The 23,751-nt window shown below is 39.3% G+C and overlaps 1 protein-coding gene across 1 annotated transcript; it reads left to right on the top strand.

The window, feature by feature from the left end:
* The first annotated feature begins 261 nt into the window (after positions 1–261).
* Positions 262–23,518, top strand: KLHL7 (kelch like family member 7). Its single transcript, XM_065753512.1, has 11 exons — positions 262–476; positions 3,818–3,920; positions 4,748–4,841; positions 5,927–6,051; positions 7,837–8,012; positions 10,566–10,740; positions 12,013–12,155; positions 17,307–17,547; positions 19,778–19,979; positions 20,721–20,818; positions 22,407–23,518. The coding sequence occupies exons 1-11, from the start codon at positions 357–359 to the stop codon at positions 22,688–22,690; spliced, it is 1,761 nt and encodes a 586-aa protein (XP_065609584.1). The 5' UTR covers positions 262–356; the 3' UTR covers positions 22,691–23,518.
* Positions 23,519–23,751: the final 233 nt, after the last annotated feature.

Below are 23,751 nucleotides of genomic sequence, written 5' to 3'. Positions count from 1 at the left end.
TTACCCTGGCAGCCCTCCTCTAGAGCCCCCAAGCTGAACACAGCACCCGCACACACGTCCCACAGCTCACGGCTGCACCCCCACAACTAACACTGCGCGCGCGCGCGCCACTCCCTCACCACGTGACACGCCGAGGCCTCTCCGGTCTTTGTTTACCTCGCGCGGGGGCAGCGCGCCGGTCTCCGTCTCCCGCACATGCGCAGCGCCGCCTCCTTCTGTCCACCAGGAGCTCCGGTGCCGTCGGTCGGCCGCTTTGTCCGCCTGTCCGCTCCTGCCGTGGCGATAGCCCGAGGCGGCCGCTCGTGGCGCGCCGTCGCATGCCCTCCGTGCGGGGAGGTGGTGGCGGGTGAGGGGCCATGGCCGCCCCCGGCTCTGAGAAGAGCAGCAAGAAGAAGACGGAGAAGAAGCTGGCAGCCCGCGAGGAGGCCAAGCTGCTGGCTGGCTTCATGGGCGTTATGAACAGCATGCGCAAGCAGGTACGGGCCGGGGCTGCCGGGCGCTGCGGTTGGAGCTCGGTGGGAATAGCGATACGGAGGCGGCGGTGCTGCGGACGGAGGCTCCGTGCGCGCCGCTGTCACGTGGCGCTGCCCCGCGCGGTGCCGCTCCGCTCCCGCCGCTATGAGTCCTGCAGCCGGCGGGCAGCGCCCGCTGCTTCCGCTCTGGTCCGCCCTTCGTCCCCGTCTGACGCGTTGGGCTCGAGGAAATACTTGTTGGTGATTTCAGGGAATGAAATGCTGTGAGAGCTGCTCTGCCGAGAAGGACCGCGGATCCTGGTGGGCAGAAAGGTGTGCACGCAGCCCAGAAGGCCAGCGGGATCCTGGGCTGCATCTCGAGAGGTGGCAGCAGGGAGATGGAGCTGGTTATTCCCCTTTGCTCTGCACTCATAAGGCCCCATCTGGAGTACTGCAAACAGTACAGGGGGATGTGGAGCTGTTGATAGGTATGGAGAAGGGCCACAAGGATGATCAGAGGGCTGGAGCATCTCTCACGTGAAGAACGACCGAGGAGAGCTGTGCTTCTTCAGTTTGGAAGAGGCTCTGGGGAGATCTCATTGTGACCTTCCAGTACTCAAAAGCAGGAGGGATGGACCAACTTCTTATACAGCCTAATAGAGATAAGACAAGAGAATATGATTTCAAGCTAAAATAGAGGAAATTTAGGTTAGATGTTAGGTAGGAGCTCTTTACTCTGGAGCAGGGTTGCCCAGAGAAGTTGGGATGCCCCATCCCTGGAGGTGTTGAAGGCCAGGATGGATGGGGCCCTGGGCAGCCTGACCTACTGCATGGCAGCCCTGCCTATTGCAGGAGGATGTAACTAGGTGATCTTTAAGGTCCCTTTCCAACCCAAGCTATTCTGTGATCTACTGATGTAGGGTGTAGCAGAGTTCATAGCTCAGTTCAGCATTGTTGAGCCTTTGTCCTTGTTGACAAGGGGATGCTAGGTGCTGTTACCTTTGTAGGCATGTTGTCAATTAAATCTCCCAAAATGTGTTTGAAAAGACAAATGTGTATAGAAGAGACATTTATTCTACATGGCCTGCAAGGTGTGAAATGCCTACAAATAAAGTGCACGAAGTCTTTACGCTGACTTCTATTTATAGTCCAAAATGTTTTTCACTTTACACCTACCTAATACATAAGTCACGCCTACCTATGACATATTCATAGGATTATGTAAGCTTACATAACATATTTGAATCTTCTGCAATTGTGTGGGGTTCTTTGGTGGTCTTCAATGATCATTTGGGGAGCTATCCCACCTCCTCACTTTATCTGTGTTAGGGCACAAGAATGCTTAGTCTCTTCTGACTGATGACCATTTTGGACTCTTGCCTCTTCTCAAACGTGACTTTTTTTCTTTCTTATTTATGGCCATTTTGGATCTTTGAAGAGAAACAGCTCATCTTCGGAAGTTCGTGTATCCTAAATAAGCAGAACATCTGGAACTTAAAGCAGAGTTTCAACCTTCAGCAAAATACCACAGACAAATGTCAAATAATCAGCTTTTTGAGACATCAAGCAGGCAGAGGAAATACAGCCCCTGGTGTGAGAGGATCAAACCCCTAAGTGTTGTGCCACTTCTGGGTGTCTTAAACCTGCTGTGACTAGGGGGTGGGAATGCAACTCCAAATTTTGCCTGCTACCTTTTATTTCCCTTTTGATCAGAATTCATATGGTGGCTTGCATGTCCACTCACCCCTGTCAGTTGGTCACTCTAGAAGCCTTTGCGTGTTTTGAGACATTTCTGCTTCTGTTAGCTACATGTAGAAGGAGCAGCTACCAGAGGAAAATGTTCTAGGTCAGCTTGCCCCTTGTGCTGCAGTTTAGTTGTTACAGGAAGCTGCTCTTGTATTTTGATAAGTTGAGAACTGTGTTGTGGTTATAAAACCTCAAAGTGCTTTGCATTAAAACTTTCCTGTGATGAAAATAGCAACCTGCATGCAGAGTGCTACCTGTTTGTTTGCATTTGGTTAAGGATGTAGGAAAATGGGATGGGTGGAAAGTAGAGCTAATTATGAAGAGGCTGTTTTCTTTTATGAACTGTGATCTAGAGGCAGCTGCCATGTGTGGGATTTTGAAGTAAACAATGGGCACATCAGCACTCAGTTCTGGCGAGATATTAGTATGTTCAGTGCATGGAGGACTTCTTGTTGATCTCCAAAATGGAATGGCTGTATCTCTGTGGATATAAGATATATGAGTTTTTTGACAGCATGTGTGTACATCTGTTGCCACTTTGCCACTGAGTGGAAGTGGGCCAACAAGGAAGTAGTTGAGAATGAAGCTGGGATGGAGTTGCAAGGTGTCATCAAGTTAATGGAGCTTGGAAATAAAGGGTGACGCTTGGGTGTGTGTTTTGGTCGATGAAGCACCAGTCATGGGTTGCATCATCAGAGCTACTGAGTGATGCAAAGAGGTCCTGTTGGAAAGTTCTTTTTGAGTGTTTCTGTACCGTGGTTGAAACAGCAGTTACACCCAGAAATGTCACAGGGAAAGAACGGAGAATGATGATCTGGTTTGGTTGACAAATATTTCTTCCCACACCCAGAGAGGCTTTAGGATATCTGAGATGCTTCAAATACTGAGCTGAGCATCAAACATACCTTAGAAACACAGCATGTAGTTGAAGCAGCAGTTGCGAGTCATAGCAAAGCTCAACCACAGAATTCTATGATGTTTTGTACTACTAATATATCACACCTGTTTTGAGCCACTTGTGCTAGGAATTCCAGCTTTAAACGATTTCATTTGAAACTTTGCTCACACAGTCTTTTTTGTTATTGCTTCCATCTTAAATGTTTTAGAGTCATGGATGTACAAAGGAAGTCAAGTGTTGTACGGTCCCCAAATCTACACTTGTAATTCAGCCTTATTTTGTTTGCAGGGTATTATTTATATTTCAATCAGTGAATGCTTTCTGATAAGTATCCTATAAGAAGCTTAAAAATTAGATTGGCAGTTGAGTAGATAAGGATGAAAAGGATGGAATGTCAGTGTAACTTCTGCTCAGTGCTGTAGAGCCTTTGGCATAGGGGGCTGATGCAGATGCCACAAGAAAAGCTTCAGTCAGAGCTCATGTTATCAGTGACCAGCCTTAGGATGCAAGGTCCTGGGAAAACTGGGCTTCCTTAGTTCTTAGGTTGTTGAGCTTTGTTGACTTTCAGGAAATCTTTTTATTGCATGCTATTGTATTGATGTGTGCAGATAAAGGAGACCAGAGAGTTTTCATAAGCTGTTTTTAGAGAAATACTGTTGAAAATGTTTCAGAAATGTTGATCTTCTGTTTTTTTCCATCTGGTTTTCTTCCTCTGATTTAGAGAACGCTATGTGATGTCATTCTTATGGTTCAGGAAAGAAGGATCCCAGCTCACCGTGTTGTGCTCGCCTCTGCAAGCCACTTCTTTAACTTGATGTTTACTAGTAAGTATTTTCGAAAGTGCTTTATTTATGCTTTCATGGGAGGTTGGACTCGATGATCTCTAGAGGTCCCTTCCAACCCCTACAGTTCTGTGATTCTGTGACATTTCTTGATAAGCAGCTTGTCAGCCACAAATTTATTTTATGAAGTGATTAATTTCAGGGATAGGTGTAAGTGAAGACTTTCTCAGTTCTTATCCATCTTCCATTCATCTCTGTTCACTGTTCCTCTTATTTTTGTTTTCAAAGCTTTAAGCATTATTGCACTCGTCCTGCCTTTACAAATGCAACAACATAGTATCTGTCTTAAAAATCATGGGTAAGGCATGCAGAAGTAAAATTACTGCGCTATAAAACGCACTTTAAACTCAAGAAGAAGTAAAATGCTTTTGCCTTCTGGTGGTTGGCCTGGATCCATCTGTGGGTAGATTTGCAGCGCTGTGACAGCGTGGGAGCTCTTGAGCTGGCTCTGCTGTTATCAGCTTGAATATGGAAATAGCCTTTGGTGGTGCAGAGCATGTTTCCTATCTGTGGTCATGCTGGCTTGGCAGTCTGCGTTGCAGTCTGATAGAATTTTTTGACTGTTCCTATTTAATGCACTTTTCAGCAGAATTGACTTACTGCAAACATGTGCACACAGCAGTTATCTTGGTTATCACACCACCTCCTTTCTTCCTTGACTTGCATTAGTAAGGGAAAAGCAGCAATCAGCTGCGTGCTGTTTTTAGCAGGATCCCATTGTGTATAATCACTTCAATTTTTAGTGTTTTTAAAATGAAGAATAACTGGAGTGGCTTATTGATGTAGTTCGCCTTTTAACCTCTTTGCAGCAAATATGCTTGAATCAAAGTCCTTTGAAGTGGAGCTGAAAGATGCAGAACCTGACATTATTGAACAGCTTGTGGAGTTTGCTTATACTGCAAGGTAGTTTTGTTCTTTAAAACTGACATGTCTGCTAGAAAGCCTGCCAACTGTAAATGATGAAATCTTAAAACAATGCTTTTATGATTCACCAGTTTTCATGTTATTACAATTCTTTACTTGTTTTGAGTCAGTTGTGAATAGACTTATATCCTTCTTCCCTCTTCCTTCTTAGTTAATCAGTGGAAAGCCCTGTGGACTAAAGAGAGTAGTAACTGACTTCAGAAAGTTATTCAGAATGCTTATGGCTTCAGTGTTGGAGTTGAATTATGTTCTCCATTGCTCTGAAATGCAGTCCCTTCTTGTTATCAGCTGGGGTTTCTCTTTATGACCTTAGTAGCTATCACAAGTAACTATTTCAGGGCCTTACACCTTCACCTCTGGACAGTCTGAGTAGAAAAATGCTTTGCAAACTGCATTTCCCTTCTCTCTCAGGCTCCTGCATATTTGTTTTTAAATAGTGCTGCTGCCCCTATAATGTTTAAATGGAGCTTGTTCAAAAGACTGGGATTTTCAAGAGTACTTTGCAACAAGCTCTTACGAGGGGTGGCAGGCCCTTCATCTCTGTGGTGATGGGATGAAGGCTTATTCTCCATTTTCTGAGAGAAGTTCTGTATGCTTCATCTGCGGTGAGAAGCAACCAGTGCCAGCACAACCGATGCTGCTGCCTTGCAGCCAAAATGGTGCTGCTGCTCGTGCACTCTAGGCAAATAAACTATGGAAGTTTTGATGATGTATTTAGACAGATTTCACTGATGTGTGTTTGGGAGTAGGAGGCTGTCAGGAGAAGGCTCTTTGCCTTTTCTGTTCTTGTGAAAATGGCTAATCACACAAGTCAGAGCAATAGCATGGTATTCCAGATGGCCTGTGTTAAAGGCTTAATTCTTTAGAATCCTGGACTGCTTGTTCTCTGTCCTCCCTCAGTAATATACAGGAAATTAAAGCAATTTGAAAAGACCATGAAGGGAAGTTGTGTCTTAACCGTTTGGGAAATCAGCAGGAGAATAATATTGCCATTTATGGATTGGTGCTTTGGCTACTACTAAGTTAAGTGTAGCATTGCTAATGTTGCACTTTCTGTTTTGCAGAATTTCTGTTAACAGCAATAATGTCCAGTCTTTACTAGATGCAGCAAACCAATATCAGATTGAACCTGTGAAAAAAATGTGTGTGGACTTTCTGAAAGAACAAGTTGATGCTTCAAACTGTCTTGGTAAGAGAACTACAGACTAGTCACTTTTTAAACTTTTCTGTTCTTGAAAAAAAAATAGTACGATTGTATAAAAGGCAACAATACTTGGCTTAATCCAAGCACATGCAAAAAATAATTTTACTCTGAATCTGAACTGTTTTCCCTTGCCATAAATAGAATAATCTGCTGTTTGTCTTGGCCAGTAACAGGGTCCACTGACTTTGATAAGTCTCATCCCAGTTTAGCAGCAGCCTGGAGCTTCTTGTTTGTTTCGGATCCTTCAGGTGAAGCTTTCAGTTGTTGTTACTGATCTTGGAGATAAAATTTGATTTACTTTATACAAAACTTGCACATCTTCTAAAAATTACGAAGAGGATGAGTTTAGGTTACTTTTGTTTCTAGCTGCTTCTTTCTCCTTTTGAGTGAAACCTGTGCAAGTCATCTGGGCCATTTTGATATTTGATATACCCTGTAGTCTTAGTGTAAACTTAGTGTTACAAAAACATAAACAGCAAACAGAACTTGGTGCTTACTAATATGCAAAGATTTGGAGTACTTAATCTTTGCTCTTTGATTTAACAAAATATTTAGAATTACTTACTGATGTTAGTTTTGCAATTCTACTAGTGACATCTCAGTTCAGTTACAGATGTTTAAATATCAACAAATGTTTTGCAAAATATCTGAATTAAAAAGACTCAACTGATGGTTTGCTGCACTATTGCAGAGGCTCTGAAACAACTGCGGGAACGAAGATACTGCTTTCTAAGGAAAATCCCATTTACACTTGCTTTGAATCATATTCAGTCCTCTGTGGTCTTTGTTAACTAGACAATTAATTATGTTCTTAAACACTTGCATATTTTGCTAATTCATATCAAAAGGAGATAGCTTCAGGAAAAATTCATTTAATTTCTATGCTTTATGAGTTCAGTGTAGACTTACAGGCAAGCTCACAGTTCATAAAAATGAATACTTGAAATAAACCATGACTTATTTTGAACTTTTGAAATGTTGTTATTTCTCACTGGACAGCCAGCTAGGTCGTACTCTTGAATTTTATATTGTAGTTTGCATTTTATTTCATAGAGCAGCTCACTCTAATTGCATCCTGTGGATTGAATTTGACTGTGGGGTTGCTTCTGCTCCAACTACTGCCATCCTCTGAAGGAGAAGGAGGGGGAAGACAATAATACAATGGGCACAAAGTTTCTGCTGAACAGCCCTGTGCTCACCTGGTAACTAGAGAGAAGGCTGGAAGCAGTACTTTTCAGTAGCAGTTGCAGTTTATAGGTTTATGCCAAGCTTCTGCTCTTGCAGCAGTGTTAGCTTGACTTCTTCTGTGTTGGCCTGCAGCAGTCTTTGCTACCTATACTGAAGAGTCCCAGCTCACCGGGGCTCTTAGTTGCGCTTGGTTGGTGATTGCTGCATGAGCAGGTCAGGGCAGGTCATGAAACCTGTAAACGTTGTGCTGTTCTGGTTAGACTTCAGTGTCATGTGGCTCAGACCTAATTAACGTACTGATGTCTTTTTCATAGTGAGGAAATAGTGCTGGAGAAATAGTACAGCAAGTGCTACAGACCTGACTCTCCAATTTGCCCTGTAGAGCTAGGGATCACAAGTTTGTGCTTATCTTAGATTGTCTCAAGTTGCAGATGAATTATGATAGTATCTTTCTCTTTAAGCATATCAATAAACTGTCATTGTAAGTATCACTGAGATTATGGTATTACTATTCTAGTCAAACATATTAAAGGTAATTGCAGTTCAGTTTGGAAAGGTGTTTTCTTAATTGTTTCTTCACAGGTATAAGTGTGTTAGCAGAATGCTTAGACTGTCCAGAACTGAAAGCCACCGCAGATGACTTTATCCATCAGCATTTCACTGAAGTTTACAAGACAGATGAATTTCTTCAGCTCGATGTTAAGCGTGTGACACACCTCTTGAACCAAGATACACTGACTGTGAGGGCAGAAGATCAGGTGAGATCTGCTTCATTGTACAAAGAGCTCTTCTATCAGCTCAGAAGGTTGAACTTTACCTCCTTCTCTTCTTAATTGAGAGAAAGTTTCAAGTGTGTCACTTCAGATATTCCTACACAGTGCTTGAGCTGAGGCCATGCCAGTACAGAGCAAAACAGGACAATTCCTTCCCTCAAACAGCTAGCAAGTACACCCCAGCTTGGTCAAAACCAAATGTAAAATGAATATCCACGCTTCAAGTGTTGGTGTAATATATGTAATGTCAGCAAACTGGAAAGAAACATTAATGATGTAAACAAAATGGTTTCCTTCTTTGAGATATTCCATGTAACATGAACTGAATTAAGTTTAATGTATAATAACAGTACTCCCAGATTGGAATTTAGGCACAATGAGTGGAAGTGAGCTACCTCAAAGTGGAGTCCAGAATGCATCTTAATGGCTAATGTCTGTACCAGAGCATGTGCTGAGTGTCAGCTTCTTGCAGAGGGGAGCTGCTGCTGATGGAAGCATGTACCCATAAATTAAACTTGCAAAATTGAAGGACTTAGGAACAAAGTGGAGCTAACACTCAGTACTAGAAGCGTTGACAATTGAAGGCCCTTATTTATGGAATAAATACAAAAAGTCTTAGGTGATCGGAAGGGGGTAAATGTTCATTTAAAAGCTGTTAATTGTGGTGGAGATTAGTCACAGCTGTCCCATTTGGAACACTTGGTGCAGTATACCACAGCCTTGAATGTTTGTTTGCCAGCTTATTCTTCCTGCTGCATGGAAATGGAGTATAGGTGTGTCTGTACTGCAGCTCAAGGAGCTGATTGCAAGATGACTATCTGCTGGATACTTCCTGAAGGTTCTCGGTCACATCTGTTGAAGCTATACCGAAATTTAGCTTTTCTAGATGGTTCTGGTGCTTGAGTTGGGTAATTTAAGTTCATTTAGTCATGCTCTCATGAATTTACACTCCTTTAAATGCATCAGAAGGATCTTGTAATCAAGGTGGTATGTATATGCATTTAAATAGAGATGGGTGTTTTACTGACTTAAGTATTCACAGAATTATTGCGTTTTCTTCGATATATTTGTTGCCTGAAAATAATAATTGCTGTGGTGGGGGAATAATATCAGGTGACAAGTTCAAAATTCTCACCACGAACTAGGAAGAGTTTGGGCCCTGGGTAACTTTCCCATAGCTAGGAGTGTTTTTTGCTTTGTTGTCTTGCAGTGGAATTTACACTTTAGAATTTAGATTCTAGATGTTCTTTGATAAAATAAGATAGCATGCTTCAACTTCACAGCAGCGATAGAAATTTTGGGTAGGAGCATGGCATGATTAAAATTCCTCATAAATCGGCAGCATACCTAAGTAATCTTATTTCTCAGGAATACTAATAGAAAGTTCACTTACTTTGATTTTTATATTGCTATAAAGCGTATTTCCACTTAGCAGAAGCAGGAAGGAAGGGGTGGCTTTCATTACCAGGTGGCCTCTTTTTCCTATATGCTAATAGTGTTTCTGTTGATGACTGAGACAAGAACACTATATCCCAACATTCTGTTGAATTTCCTTTGCTGTTTGAACTCAAGCCTTAAGTCATCTTTATTTATTTTCCCTTGCTCTTCAGTAATTTCAGCTGAGAAGTTTTAGCAGTGCTGAATAACTCATAATATGGAGAAGCTTTTAATGGCAGAACTAACTAATCACACTGATTGCTGTGATCAGTTTCAGCTTCAGCGAGTAGGTATTGACTGTGTTATTACCCATAACAAAATTAGTGGTGTCTCTGGAATGGCAGTGTAGTAGGGTTTGCTACGTCTGTGAACAGCACTGAAGTGTGTTAGTACATTGGTAATATTGGACTTCCATTCCTTCCTGACTCAGAGGACAATCATGAATCAAACAGGTTTCTTGGTAACCTTTCCTGTTCTGTCTACCCTGCTCCGTCAAGAAAACACGTTATCTTTTCCTGTAAAGAGAAAAAGGAAAGTTTCAGAATAGTATACTCAAGGCAGACCATAGCTTTAAAAAGGTGTTGTGTTCTTTTTTTTTTTTTTTTTTTTTAATTGTCTGCTGAGACACAATTTGAAACTTCCTAAGAATGGTTTAATAACACAGACAGTTTGTCAGCTTAGGACACCGTGTGACATACAAGCTATTTCAGTGCTTCCTGTGAAGTGTTAGCCATGTTGTGACACTGAACACAAAGCATATTTGTCTTGTATGTAGTGCAGGGGTTACACACGTAGATATGAATTACAGATTCATGCTTCCTATTTGGAGAAATATGTTAAGCAATAATAGAAATTATTATTTAAAAAAACATAGAGGGATTTTATGTCTGTGCATTTGTTTTAATTTGTGCCTGAGTGTTGTCTTGCCTCTATTGAAAGAAAGTAGTGTGGGCGTTTTTAGTGAAGTCTCCACATACTGGAATTTTGTTGTTAGCTAATTTGCAGTGAGTAGAAGAATCTGATTGGAGCACTGATACTTAGTTTTTGCCTGGGTCTCTGATGGTGTACATTACCTTTTTCTTTCATTTTCTTCTGTTTAAGGTTTATGATGCAGCAGTCAGGTGGCTGAAGTATGATGAACCAAATCGCCAGCCGTACATGGTTGACATTCTTGCTAAAGTCCGATTTCCTCTTATATCAAAGAACTTCCTAAGTAAAACAGTTCAGGCTGAACCACTTATTCAGGATAACCCGGAATGCCTTAAAATGGTGATCAGTAAGTTGACCTCTAGTTGAAATCTTTGATGTTCTGTATGTTTTAATGACTTGGAATGTAGATTTTTCTAAACTATTTTAAATGCTCTGATGACTCTGTGTTCCTTCTCAGACGTTGCATTTAACTGAAGTTGCATTAGCAGATTGTCATGAATACAATATCCTTTCTTGTAAGAGAAAAGAAGTGAGAATCGCTAGCAAATGATATTAACTTCATGATACGTAACAGAATTAATTCTTTGCCATTGAGTTGGTGTAACTGGAAATGTGCCTTTGGGACAGGATAGTACCACAGTACCTGTTATTGCTCAGAGGTGAATAATGAAAACTTAGTTTGTTAAAGTTTTGAATATTGTAAAGCTTCTGTAAGCAGTTTTCATCTGTCACACTTTGTGACACTTGAAGCTGTAGACACTTATGTTCTTAATGTACAGATGAGAAGGGAAAACAAGCTTCCTTTTTTTTAATCTTGTAAGATACCAAATTTGAAGTTTTATCACTTTATCACGTGTGAAAATAAAGTGTACATGTTGTTAAATATTCTGGAAGAATTTTTTTTTTTTAATTTCAGCAGGAGTTAGTCAGCTTCCTTTTAGTGTAGATCTAAAAAATGGCATGCAACTCTTTTCTTTCAGTCAACAAGTAAGATTCAAATTAACCTATATGTTGGTAAGTATTTTCTGACCATCAGCATATCAGTTGTACTTATGTATGACATGGAATTAGGTGCACTGCTGAAAAAATAAGCATTTTTGCTTTAATGACCTGGAAGATGAGTAATGTTTTTGCATCCTTTGGTATGTTTCTTAGAAACAAACAAAAAAAATGCTTGTTCTCTTAAAGCAATTGTAACTAATATTATGCAGTGTCAAGTTATGAACAACAGTGGGATGTTTCTCCTAAGATGCAGTATGCTAGAGATGCTTTCCTTCTGGACTCCCAGTTCTGCCAGTATCATTTTTCATAACTCATGCTTCCTTTTGCCAGTTTCAGTATGGCAAACGTGGTTGCATGGTATTATTGACTATGTGTGCTTATTGATAAATTGGGATTTCACAAGAGTCCATATCCATGTTCTGTTTTCACACAGAGTAGGAAATCTGAAATGAGACCTAAGTCTGGATGATTTCTGCCACTCTCACATGCACATGCTTTCCTTTAAGAATGAAAAGAAAGCTGTATATATGTACTGTAGAAACTTGAGTCCCCGTTTTTTCCCTTTCCCTAGCTCTGAAACGTTCCTTCCTTTGTGAGCTAGTTGTCTTCCTTCCAGGTGGGATGCGATATCATCTCCTTTCCCCAGAAGACAGAGAAGAGCTAGTGGAAGGTACACGACCAAGAAGGAAGAAACATGATTATCGCATTGCTTTGTTTGGAGGCTCACAGCCCCAGTCCTGCAGATATTTTAATCCAAAGGTAATCGTTACCTCAGAATGCATTAAGATTCACTGTTTGTAACCTTACATGTTTTATATTTTCTGGTGGTATTAACTAAAGCATAATGGTCTGCAGAATGGATTGGGAAGGATGCATTATTCTCTGCCTCTTGGGTGTACAGTTGGAAGATGTAGCTAATTAGGTGTTTTTTTAAATCTGTGCTCCTAGATGTAGTAGTTGATTTTGAGTAGAATGACTGTGCTTGTCTGTTGCCAGTGTTAGACATAGGGTTCTGTAATGCCTTTGAGTCAGAATTTATTGGTACGTGCATCCCATAGGTAGAAATAAATAAAAGGTTACAGAAATACCAAGCAGTCAGTTTGGAACATATTAATCCATAAGCATGTGCTCACACTGATATGCTCAGAGACTAACTCAGTGGTTTCTTCTTAGCATAATTTAAAAGATTAACTTTTGTGATAGTGTAGAACCTGTTTTAGAGTGCAAGGGGTTTTGATACTTTTATTATATATATGTAAACATTTCTAAATCCAATAGTTCACAATTGTATTAGTTAAGAATATGTAAGAAGGAGAATTAGGAGCCAATTACCCCAGAGGTGTGGGAAAACTGAATTTCTACAAAAACCTTAGATATGACCAATTTAGAGCAGTCAGGCTTTTCCTGGAATTTGTTCCTGTGTTTCCTGAAAGAAATCAAGCCACAGGAATGGTGTTTATTTCAGCTGTGCAGACTAGGTGGTCTGGAAACATCAGCTAGTTGCAGAATTATCCATATGCTGTTTTACCAGACAATGTTTGCAATAATACAGAAATGAGTGTCTATTCAAGTACCAATACTCCTCTGATAGATTTTGAAAGTACATATATGTAATATTGTGTTACAGAAATTGTTATTTCCAGCTCAGCACATTTAATGCTTGTTACAGTTTCTAACAGTTAAGTAGATTAGTGTGCTACCTGTGTGAACTACATAGTCAGCATGAGCCCTGTCACATCTAATTTAGGATGAATGAGCCCTTGGGATGTTTTTTGAACTCATCTGATCCAAATTTGCATTCCTGTATGTAAAGTAGAATTGAAGCCACCTTTTCTGAAGCCTGATGAGGTTTGAAAAAAGTTGCCATACTTCCTAACTTTGAGACGTTTAAATTGTATTTTAATTGAGGATTCCAAATTCCTAAGTGATGTCCATCTTCTTCCTTCAAATTTAAGTAAGAAATAATAAGTAGTGCCCCAACTGAGGGTGGGAGGAACTGAGATGATGTATTTTTTTCCTGTTGTGAAGCAGTAAATTCTTTCCAACATCTAAGCTGGGGAAGTCTTTGATCAGGACATTCATCTTCTTCAAATGGTTATTTGGTTTTGTCATTTTAACAGGTTGTAATTCACCCAATGTGCTCTGACCTTTCTCCTACTAGAAGGAAATTAGATTGGTGTTTCTTCCTCTTGATCTACAGTAACTTATGTTGGAACAAAGCTATTTTAAGGCAGGGTGGAAACTAGCTTTGAGGCTTACTGTCCTAGTTATTAGCTGGCAAGGGTATTATCAGTGCAGATAATACTGCTCTGTTTGCCAGTCTAACTGATATATTTGATAAAAAGTGCTTAATGTCAATGGTCAGAACACAAGGGGTGGGAATAGTAGCTTCATCATTTTTTATGCATTAATATAAAATATTCCAGTTGTCTTTTCTTTTTCGAGGATTTACTTGTGTTTGAAAAATAATGTTTTTCCTTTAAAAAAACGAAACAAAAAAAAAAGACCAAAAAAACCCCCAAAACTTGATGTCTTTGGAAAAATAACAATCTCAAGGCATGCTGAGTGGGAGCAAGAGACAAAGTCAGCTGAAGGGAAAATTATATGTAATTATGGGATATTCAATCATCAAAACTGTAATATTACAGAGAAATCTGGTTTGTGGACAAAAACTTATGCCTATATAAAGCATAGGATTAAAATATTTTTTTTCCTTAGTCTATTTGCTCAAGTATAACACAAAAAAAAAAATTGAATTTGAAGGGAATTTTTCAGAATTTTCTCTTGATGGAACTTTATGGGCTTGTATGTTGATCAGTTGGGGAGCTGGGGGTGGGCAGGGAAGGAGAAGGGAAAAAGGGAATAACTGATTTTAATAAGCATTGTCTTCATTGAATGCTATTTCTAGTGCTTATATGCTTCCTTGAGTCCTAGTCTGTCATGTCTTCTTTAGTCATTATTTATTTTATTTACAGCTCTAAAGTTACTTAAACATCTTTTTCTGGATATTTGAGTATTTCAGTTTGATCTTCAACTGTGATGTTAGCTTCTTAAATGCCTCAAATCAAAGCTCCAGATGCCCTGTTGGATTAGTATTATGTGCATGTAAAATAAGAAGTGTGGGATGTAAGGCTCCACGTCACAAGTTTGACTCACTTTAATTAGTCTCATCAAAAGATAATGAGACTGTCACAGTGCCAAAAACCAAGGTTATGTATGTACTTCTGCAAGGTTAGGACCTTAGGAAGGAATTGAATATTTCTGTCTGCTGAACTGATTGAATAGTGGCCCTAATCCTTTATTTTTTATTTTAATTAAATTCAGTAATCTAATATATCAGATAAAGAGGCAGTTTGAAACAAACTTAGACTGTTTCTCCTGAAAATATTGTCTTGTTGGAGTGGTACAGCTTTCAGCAATTCTCATACTGCAAGACTAGTGCAAAGGTTATTTTCAGTAAGATTGCTTTGTACATAAAATCAATCTGTGGTGTTGATCTTCGTTTCCTTCTTTGTCAAAAAGGGTTTTTAAAATAAGATTGGATTGAATAGATTGTGTTATTTGTCAATGTTTAATAGCATTACTTTGTCTATATTTGTTGTCCTTGTTGTGCTGTATCTGATACTTCTGTTGATGCATGTACTTCAAGAGAGGAAAGTGATGGAACAGATGCAGTCTGGAGCATAAAACTCCCATGAAACAATCTGGCACTATTTTGAGTAGAGATCTTTAGTTTTAGAACTATAAGAAAAGTCTTAGATGACCTTTTTCTGTTGATGGGAGGCATTTTCTTGTTGAATTTTCCCTAGAATGTTACAAACAAAAAAGGTTGTTTTTTTTTCTTCCCCCAAATTGGTAATAAAATATATACTTTTTGAATTCTTGTTTAAAACGTATATATGACTTTATGAGATCTTGAGGCAGGAATATACTTTTTGAGGAGTAGCTGGAAGTGTTAACTTTCTAACAAGTCCACCAAAGTCCACCAAAGGAAATTAAAATACAGCAGGTGCCTGGCATTGCTATTTCTTGACAGCTAAGAGAATCAGCATGCCTCTTAGGAGGAGATAAGGAGCTGTCAGTACTAGGCTATTAATAGCAAGTTTGTCCATATTAGATGTCTGTGCTTTTGTTTTGTTTTGTCTTTTTTTGTTTGTTTTGCTTTGTTTTCCCTTTTAAAAAAGCCTTTCAAAAACTAATGCAGCTTTTGCCTCTTGTGTCCTGTGTGAGCAGTTGTGGAGAGACAAGGTGAGCAGGCAAAGTGTCACCACGTATCTTGTTCTTTTTTTCCTCCTAATGGCCCCCTTCCCAAAATGAGGCTTGCCACTGCCCAGAGTTGCATGGATCTTGACTATGGTGGAAGGCAACTGTTCTTAAATGCATAAGTCCTGTTGAAATGAATTCTGTGTGGTGCAGACCAACACGGAGGAGGATCCCAAGAAAAGGACCTGAAGTGCCTTGTGCTGAAAGAGGCAGGGTCTGCTGAGTATGGTCAGGTTATGGGAGAGCCTGTGGCTCTTTGTTTGATAAAGGTGTGGATGAAAGGGTAGTTACAAACTGAAACCACAGAAGTGGGTCAGATTGCAGCCCTTACAAACAGTAAGGGGAAACAACAGGGTTTTTTGTTGGTGTTGTTGTTTTTTTTTTAATGACAGAAATTTGAGCCAGAAAATATGATGATCTTGCACAAAGCTCTGAGACGTTTTTCTTAAGATTTATGCAGCTATTTATTTTGCCATGCTGTAGTATGGCTTTCCTTTCTAGGATGCCCCAGGACGCGTTTCTCATCATAAAGGGCCACATGCACCTGCCAGCTCTTCTTGCTAAGGGGGATTCTACAGGAAAAGATTGTAAGATGTTTTGGACTATAACATACTCTGCCTCTTTCTTTGAACCCCCATGTAGAAGTCGCTGTTCTTCCTCATTGACCAAGGTGTTTGAAGTATGTCCTTGCTAAGAAAATGTAATCATGTAATGTCTTGTGTGATTCATTACAATGAAGGTCATGCAGCTGGTTTAGCCAGACCATCTTGAGGTGACAGAAAACAGTTAAGGTCCCAAACTTTCCTGTTCAGCATAAGATAAAAGCTATGCTTATGATGGCATGGAATATGTGAGATGCTGTTATTCAAGAAGTGTTTCTTGTGCTGTATGCTATCCTGGTCTGCCATCAGTTGCTGAGTTTGGTGTTTTTAAGGCTTTGGGTAGCATTAATGCCTATATTTGATACTTGCTGGTTTTGCCAACCCATGCAAAATCAGTTTTTAGGCAACATGACTGCCAGCATTTGTGATAAAGCATTACACCATTTCTCATGCTATCAACTGTGGATAGCTACAGATCACTTGTGTTTTGCAAATTCTGTAAATAAGCTTCTAGTTGTCATGGTAATAAAGTATGTACTGGAGCTTTTCAACTGAGTTGCTTGTCAATTGGGATATTATCTTCCTTTTACATCGCCTTTGTTTGGTTTTACTTTCTGTATTTATTTTCCTTAGAGAGAAAGTATCTCTTAGTATATGTAAGATGTTTCTTCAGTTTTTATAAAAGAAGCAGTTCTGCTTTATTGATTATGTGCATTGTTTCTGACTTGGTGGCAGCAGGACATCAATTCTGTTGGGGGAAAAAACGAAATGTTTTTCAGGGAAGCTGTACTGGGTGTACAGAGGGAATGAGGAAGTAAACATTGATAATGTCATGGTTCATTGCAGCTAACTATGTCTGTGTCTAAGTTAATTTTTCAAGAGTACGCCTGAGGAGTATTCTTCAATAAACAGTGTTCATGTTTGTTTTGAAAAGGAAATTTAAAACTGACCGTATCTAAATCTATGAAAAGCTCTGTTTGAAAAACACTCGCTGTGCAGGTAAGTGTTACAATCTATTAGACATTACCTGTTCTTTGTAATGCAGGATTACAGCTGGACAGACATCCGATGTCCCTTTGAAAAGCGCAGGGATGCAGCTTGTGTCTTCTGGGACAACGTAGTTTATATTTTGGGTGGTTCCCAGCTCTTCCCTATAAAGCGAATGGACTGCTACAATGTGGTGAAGGATAGCTGGTATTCCAAGCTAGGACCTCCAACACCTCGAGATAGCCTTGCAGCCTGTGCTGCTGAGGGCAAAATTTATACATCTGGTGGTTCAGAAGTGGGTAAGACACTAAAAAATCTTTAAAAACAACCCCCCAAAAAGCACAAACAAAGATACCTGGAAAATGTTCTGTTTTTTGCATGACCCCGTTGGAAAGAAACTGCACATTGCTGTGTTAGCCTCATGAGTTAATTTTCCCATATTTAGAATTTTCTCCTCCATGAAATCCAACAACCTATTTCTGTTGTGTTTTGTTTCTGATTAAAATTGTGTTATTCACGTTAGGAGTTAACTAGAGATAAGCAAATGTAGTTTGCTATTAGTTTACTTAACAGAAATTTGCAGAACTCAGTGTGGCTTAAAATTTTGTGACGTGCCCAGAATAGCTGTGTTATGATATTCACTTTATATGTTGAGCCCCAAAAACCAACAACAAAACAAAAAAAACCCCACTATGCCTAGAGATAAAATTTTTTAGTAGATCCTCTTGAGTTGTGTCTTGCTGCAGAGGAAAAATGGGTCATAATTAGCCCTTAAAATTGACACTTAATAGAAACCTGTAAGATTTAGGTGGTCTGACTTCTAACTTTTTTTTAAGAGATCTGATGTAGCAGCAGATAGACAGTTTGTAGCTGCCACCTAGTGTGGTAGATGTGACATAACACTTTACCCGTTATTTGCAGTAGGTTTAACCAAGGCTTGGGACATTGCAAAATCTTTTAGGCCTTCCCAGTTTCCGCACATGCTGGATCATGAGGAATTACAAACCAAACTGTCAATGAATTGTACAGTTTACTTTCTAATACTTTTTAATTGGTTACAATTCCAGTACAGGGTGATTAATTTGGAGTTACTTGCAGTCTATACTTGCACTGTTTCACTTTGTCTTAATTATTTATGGAAAATAGTGAAATCTAAAAATTAATAACAGTTTATTTTGCAAGTGTATTTTTTCCTTGGAATCCAATGAGTACTGCTTGTTTAGAAAAGCCCATCTATACTGATTCTAGTATTTTTCTGAATTGAAGCAAACAATTAGTGAAACAATAAATTGCAGTATATCTAAATTAATTAGTAGTAGAGAAGTCTAAAGGTAGCATATTTATTGGATTGATTGAAGAGTCTGGAAAGCCACTGTGCCAATCCACTAAGTCAACAGTGTTGGTTTCCCCTTTAGGAGTTGATGGGAGTACTGCTTTATTTGCAATAGTTAACAGAAACTGAGTGCCAAACATAGTAAATTCTTGCAGTGTATTCAGGCGCAGGACAAATATTTAACGTTATACTGACCGCATACTGAAATGGAAGCTTTCCACTTCTCTAAAAGGACATTATAGATAGATCTTCTCTGTTTCCTCTGTATGAGAATTAGTACAGCTAACAAGCAATAAGGATGTGTATCTACATCAAGGAAAATATATGGCTCACTCTACAGTTGTTATTGATTTTGAGAATTGTGGTAGGAGTAAGCAAACACGGTTCACAGAAATCTACTGCATTTTTTGGACTTATAGTGCTGTTCTGTATGTTTTGTCAGCTCAGTTCCCCAGCTGATGTAATTTGATGCTTTTCTGAGAAAGCTGTACCCAGTCTTCTCTGCTTTAAGTGCGGCTAGTTGTCCAAGGACAAGTCTTGAAGCTCCCACCTCCCTTTGTTAGAAAAGTTGCTTCTGATTTCAGTAATAGCTTGTTGGTCCATGAAAAAGGAAGGCACAGACCTCACACTTGAAAAAATAAAAGGTATCTGCCAGTAGCCAGGAGGAAAGTAAATGTTGAAGGTTAGCTGTTTTATGGTTGCTAATAATTTAGGAATATGTTGCAACATAATTTAGCTACGTAATCCCAAAAGCACCAAATTGGGTTCACTCAAGTGAATCTGCAAGGTTTACAAAACAGATGTCACGTTCCATATGTTTCTAAGTACTGAGAGTAACATGAGATGATGGGAATTTGATCAGTAATTTGTATGCAACTTTGGAACAGTTTTTCTACCCTCACCCCACCCCTCCCAAAATAAATCTGTATCATTTGTATTTGTTTTTAAACGCAAACAGAAATTTTATAAACTTATTTACATCTCCTTGAACAAAAGAGTCAAGAAAAGAATTACAAGTATGTGCTTTTTGAGTAGTCCCAAATTTCAAGTTGATTAGCTCTGTTGTTAGAGGTGAGAAAGCAGCTTTCCCTTTTCAACTAACAAAGCACCAATTTCATAATTACTGTTAAGACTGTTCCCTAGGAGGACAAACATCAAAATTAATGCCACTTTGGTGGGTTTCTTATTTCTTTAAGGAAATTCTGCACTGTATTTGTTTGAATGCTACGATACAAGAACAGAAAGCTGGCATACAAAGCCCAGCATGCTAACTCAGCGCTGCAGTCATGGAATGGTGGAGGCAAATGGTCTCATTTATGTGTGCGGAGGGAGCTTGGGAAACAACGTTTCTGGAAGAGTACTAAATTCCTGTGAAGTTTATGATCCAGCCACTGAAACGTAAGTGTTGTGTCAACTCTGAATATTTTTGTCTGCTTTTGTTCACTCTGTAAATACGTGAAATATAGATGAATAGGAAAAATTGGGCCCCTTGCTACAAGACATCAAGGCCGGGGAGCATGTACAGGGAAGGGCAGTGGAGCTGGTCTGGAGCTCAGGTCTTAGGGGAGCATCTGAGGGAACTGGGATTGTTCAGTACGGAGAAGAGGAGGCTCAGGGGAGACCTGAAGGGAGGTTGTGGAGAAGTGGGGGTTGGCCTTTTCTCCCAGGTATCTCATGATAGGATGAGAGATAGTGGCCTCAAGTTGTGCCAGGGGAGGTTCAGGTTGGATAATAGGGAAAATTTCTTCTCAGAAAGAGTAGTGAGGCATTGGAACAGGCTGCCCAGGGGGGTGGTGGAGTCACCGTCCCTGGAGGTGTTTGAGAGCTGTGTGGATGTGGCACATGTGGATACAGTCAGTGGGGATGGGTTGTGGTTGGACTAGATATCTTAGTGGTCTTTTCAAACCTTAAGGATTCCATGCTTCTATGAATTATATGTAACAAAGGTATTTTCCTGAATTAAGCAGTACTATGTCAGTTATTTGTAGTTTTACTTAAAAGGTTAATTTTATCCAGCAGCTTTCATTCATATTTATTTTTCTTAACTCCAGGATTTATTTAATATTTCTTTTTTTTTTTTTTTAAGAAAACAAATAGTGAATTATCCTTTGATTTTATTTTGTTTGTTTGTTTCTTCAGATGGACTGAGCTGTGTCCTATGATTGAAGCTAGGAAGAACCATGGACTGGTGTTTGTAAAGGACAAAATATTTGCTGTGGGTGGACAGAATGGTTTAGGTACTCCAGTTCTTTTAATTCTTCAGCTGGACTCACTGTTTCATTGGGGCCTATTTATTTGTTTGTTTGCTTTTGTCAAGAGTTAAGAGTTATTACTTAATTCACCTGGAAAAACTTTGAGTAGTACTATAAGACATGTTCTGTTGCTTACACTGTTGTTGCATTCCTTCGTTCACCTGCATGCTTCATTATATCTTGCTTTCCAATCTCTTCCTTCTGTAAAATTGAGAAAAGCACCCATATGAATATGGCCAAGTCAGATATCTTAACAAAAGGCAAACTTCTAGTTTGTTTATTTGCTTTAAGTCTTTCATCGTGTATTTCAAGAGACTTTTGTCATTCCTCTGAACAGCACAGGTAGAAGAGTAGTCGTTATTTTGGGAACTTCAGTCTAAAGATTTAAACCTAGTCAGCTATTTTCAAGTAGTGAAAAACAACGAATTTTCTTGACTGCCCCAGTTAATGAAATGTGATTTACTGTCATGGTCCGTCTCTTTATCTGTAAAACTAGAATGATAGTTGATTTCCCAGGAGAGTTGGATTTTAATTACATAGGGTTTCTGAAGCGCTTTTGAAAGTGAAAGTTCTCAGCAATGAGGTTTATTAATTACTATTTATGGTAACTAGAATATCCAAATTCACATTAATGCTGTTCTAGAATATAGCCTGCTCTTTAATTAGTTACTAAAACTATTCCAGCATGATTGACACCTATTCAAAAATATCAGTATGTTTAATTTTTTGTGCACTTGATCAAGCAGTTATAGCCAGAGCTCTTTGCAAGGTTTTAGTGTATTCGCTGAATATATGTTACTGAACTAATAAGTAAAATATTATTTTGCTGTTCTTATTCTGCAATTTCACTGATAACTCTTTGCCATTATATTATATTGAAAACATTTTGAGTCTGGAATGAAATATCGTTTGTGATTATAGAAGTTAATCTCTCAGATCTAATAATTCAGGACTGGAAGTGAAAACTTCACTGTGCCTCATAGTCATTTATTTTTAAATAAGAATAATATGATGTTTATTGTGAAGTGTGATTGCTAGGCTGTTTCTTAAAATCTCACATACTTCACATAACGTAGTTTCCTTAATAACTTTTGAAACTGTTGGCCCTTGTAAAGTGACTTAGGCTGTTAAGATAGTAACATCTTTGTAGTTAAATGGGGTGAGATCCTTTACCAGTAAGTGACCTACTTAGGTGAAGGTATGCTGATGAGCCGACTAGAATGAAATGGCCTTACTGGAGATAATTTTCAGGTGGATTCCTAACTTTTGGTTACTACTCACAAATCCATGAGACATCAGGCATTGTTCTGTTCATTAAGCAACTCATTAGAATCTTTACAGTGTAAAACTTGTAGCAGTAGATCTCATTTTTCAGTCTTTCTGGTCTTCTGTTTCTGTATTTAAAGAAGAGTGAGCAACAGCTCATTTAGACAATTGTGGCCTTTCCTTTGAAGGACTTTGTCTGTTTTAATGTGAGTCCTGAAAATGACTAAGTTTTGTGAAGCATTCTATACTCAACTTCATCCTAGACAGTATGTAGTAGTAAGCAATTCTCTATTTCACTTCTTTCTAGGTGGCCTTGATAATGTAGAATATTACGATATCAAGATGAATGAATGGAAGATGGTGTCTCCAATGCCATGGAAAGGTGTAACGGTGAAGTGTGCAGCTGTGGGATCCATAGTTTATGTCCTGGCTGGTTTTCAGGGTGTTGGTCGATTAGGGCACATTCTTGAATACAATACTGAAACAGACAAGTGGATAGCCAACTCCAAAGTCCGTGCTTTCCCAGTGACAAGTTGTTTAATCTGTGTTGTAGACACTTGTGGTGCAAATGAAGAAACTTTAGAGACCTGAAGAGCTGTAGAATATGCAGATAAATTCTTCAAGGACTTGGGGAAAGATGGCCATTGGTACTTTGCTTCCATGTTTTACTGAATCTTGTTATACTGAATAATAGGAAAATTGAAATGCAATCTTACTGTATAACATGGATTTTTGTGATGCCCATTTTATTGTCTGTTTTGAGATGGGGATGTGTTTTGAGAATTCACCTACCTGAACATGTGACATCTTCCTCTAAAAGGACTATGTGTGTGGCCTTGTCAAAAAGTAGACCCAACCCACTTATTCAGAAGAACTCAAAACATTTGATTAAGATAACACTTGTGGTTAAATGACACTTACTGAACATATATCTTCATTTGATAAAGGTGAGTAAATGTAGCTTGCATCATTAGGAACACAAACAAACTTTTCTCATTTACATGTACCTGCAAAAATCTTATTGAATGCCGTGAAGATTTTGCTCAGGAAAGACCCAAGAACAGCTGCTGATTCCTACAGTGATAGAGTATACAGCTCTCTACACTGTGAGAGCTGTGTTATGCCGGTGATTTTCATCTGTCACCTGTGTGACTGCGTATTGAAATAAACGTCAGGCAGCCCCTGTATGTACAGGTGTGAGGAATACTTGACTTAGTGCCATCTTTGGCATTTTGGAAAGCTTTCACAAGAAGACTTTTACTAGACGGAAATGAGTGGGTGGATGGTGGGAAAGGGCTGCGTGAGCAAGTTAGGAATTCAGGGTTAATTTTCCATACACCTTCCCAGGTGAATGACTGGAGGTACTGTGGATGCCAAACCATTAGCAACGGTGGGAATAAGGAAAGCAAAGTCAGTACATTGATTTTTTTTTTTTCTTGAAATCAACTGTTTTTAAACTGGCATGAACCAAGTCATTAAAGTTATTTTATAGAAGTCTTCTGAAGTGGCACATGATTATTACTGTGGTTTATAAGCAGGGGTACTGTAAGAGTTTCCAGCGAGCAGGATGTTAGCCGTGACAGCGGCTTTGGTTGCAGCGTGAAGTCCAGCTTGTCAGGTGGTCATCTTCCCAGTGGGAGGCGAAGCCGGGC

This window comes from Cyrtonyx montezumae, unplaced genomic scaffold, assembly GCF_038088225.1.
Source record: "Cyrtonyx montezumae isolate F1298 unplaced genomic scaffold, pur_monq_1.0 scaffold_8, whole genome shotgun sequence".
Classification (NCBI taxonomy): domain Eukaryota; kingdom Metazoa; phylum Chordata; class Aves; order Galliformes; family Odontophoridae; genus Cyrtonyx; species Cyrtonyx montezumae.
Note: the sequence above shows the minus strand (reverse complement) of the source record. Positions and strands in the feature narration are given on the sequence as shown.